The following is a 2,195-nucleotide window of genomic DNA, read 5'->3' on the forward strand; positions in this document are numbered from 1 at the left end:
CAACAATTTGCAGAGAACCCCTCTTACCTAGATATATCAAATTTTGGTACTCAAAAAACAAACCTACAGCCATGTTGGAGTCTGAGAGGTTCAAGAAAATTCAGCAGAACAGGAAATGTTTTGCGTACATCGCTATCTTTGTTGTGTTCCAAATCATAGTCCTGGCCATATTCGGAGCAACCGTGATGAAAATTAAAACTCCGAATGTCCGGCTGAGATCAGTGACGGTCCAAAGCCTAGATTACAGTTCAGGTAGCAATTCTCCATTCTTCAACATGACTTTGATTGCTGAAGTTTCTGTGAGGAACAAGAATTTTGGTCACTTCAAATTTGATCCCACAAAAGCTAATGTCACATTTGGGGGCGTCATAGTGGGGCAAGGTGATATAATCAAAGCAAGAGCCAAGGCTAGGAAGACGAAGAGAATGAACGTGACGATTGAAGTGAACTCTGATGGGATATCGGATGGTGCTAAGCTTGGGACTGAGGTGAGCTCAGGGAATGTGACATTAAGCACTCTTGCTACGGTTAGAGGTAAGGTGACATTGATGAAGATGATGAAGAAGCGCAAAACAGCACATATGAATTGCTCGATGATTGTTAATTTGCCAAACCAGCTTGTTTACGATTTGGCTTGTAAATGAGCGTGATTTTATCTTTGTTCTTTCTTTTTTCTTCTCAGGCTGCGTTTGAATATGTTATACGTAGTTCATTGTAGCCTATTTTTTTATTCCATGATCGTTATAAATTTAATAAGAGACGTGGCACATTATCATTTGTTATTGAGTTCCGGAGTATCATTAATTAATCGATTCTACAAAGTTAAAATTTATGCTTGGAAAACATGTGAGTACAGTGTTTTGGGAAATATGCGTTTATTCCAACATTTGGAAGAAAAGTGTTACTAAGACTAAAAAGGTGAGATGGTCTTAATGCTACAAACATCCTGTCACTAAATATTGATCCTACAAACATGCCCTCATCAAATACATACTTCTTAAGGAAATGATAAACATGATCCATACATCATCTCTATTAAATTATATGCGTTATTTTCCTTTGATTATTCGATTACACGATGAAAATAAAGAGAGAGTTGTAGAAGGAGAATATTTGTCTAAATTTAGAATATTATTTCCTTTTATAGGCTTTGGTTATAAAGGTAATTTCCCCAAAATATAAAATAACAAATCTTGTTAGGTGCTGTTATTAACCCCTTCAAAAATGTTACCCTGCATTATTCGTTATATTAAATTTTCATTTTGTTTTTAATTATGTGGAGTTTGTGATGATCATTTTTTAGGGATGAGAAAAGTTATTGATGCTACAAAAATATTGTACATCGAATTTATATAAAACTAGATTTTGGATAAAGTACTATAATCTATTGAAACCATAAAGTTAAGTATACAATGAGTACTTATAACAACAACAAAAAAAAACTTTGCTCACCCTTAAATTATTGTAATAGTTTCGAATTCTTTTTCTTTCCTTAATTTTAAATTAAAAAATAAAACTTATTACAAAGAAAAAACAATTTGCAAGGCTAAGCCTTTAAGTATTCTTCTCCATATCCCGCCAAGGCTTTCTTTGGTGGATGGTGGTGTCTGGAAGATGGAGAATGAAGAGAAGCAAAGGAGAGATTCACGCGTGAGGAAAGTATGAATGCAAATTTTCGCCATCTTCTTCTTTGATGAAAATACTCTTGCAAAATAATAACTCTGAAGATGAAGGCCAAAAGCCTCACGCGCCTACGATGAATGGGGGGCGGGGGGGGGCCTTTGGCTGAAGAATTTCCGATGTCAAATTTATGATTCTAAAAATAATGTGTTTAGGAGTTTGTGGGTAGCAAATGACTTAGCTTTTTAGTGGGATAATAGGGCTATTTATAGGGGAGTGGCCGGCCCTATTTGGAGAATAATGGTTGGCTATATATGGTGTACTTGGAGAATAATTGCAAGATATTATGTGAAATAATATCTTGCAATTAACATGGTAATTAATCCCAAATTAAATAGGAAGTTTTGGGAGTTACATTTTGAACAAGGATTTGATGAGGAGTGATGAGAGGGATTTGACTAAATACCATTTTGATCACTTTTGACTCTTCCTTGATTGAGCCGTTATTGTCCGTTGCATGCACGTGGGAATCCCAGTGTGCCTCGAGGGTAATTTTGTCCTTTTAACCCAAAAGT

The 2,195-nt window shown here is 35.4% G+C and overlaps 1 protein-coding gene across 1 annotated transcript; it reads left to right on the forward strand.

Annotated features, from left to right (window-relative positions):
* The first annotated feature begins 14 nt into the window (after positions 1–14).
* Positions 15–775, forward strand: LOC137713920 (late embryogenesis abundant protein At1g64065-like). The gene has a single exon (XM_068453277.1). It carries the CDS (start codon positions 72–74, stop codon positions 642–644), a length of 573 nt encoding a protein of 190 aa, XP_068309378.1. The 5' UTR covers positions 15–71; the 3' UTR covers positions 645–775.
* Positions 776–2,195: the final 1,420 nt, after the last annotated feature.

This window comes from Pyrus communis, chromosome 13, assembly GCF_963583255.1.
Source record: "Pyrus communis chromosome 13, drPyrComm1.1, whole genome shotgun sequence".
Lineage (NCBI taxonomy): Eukaryota > Viridiplantae > Streptophyta > Magnoliopsida > Rosales > Rosaceae > Pyrus > Pyrus communis.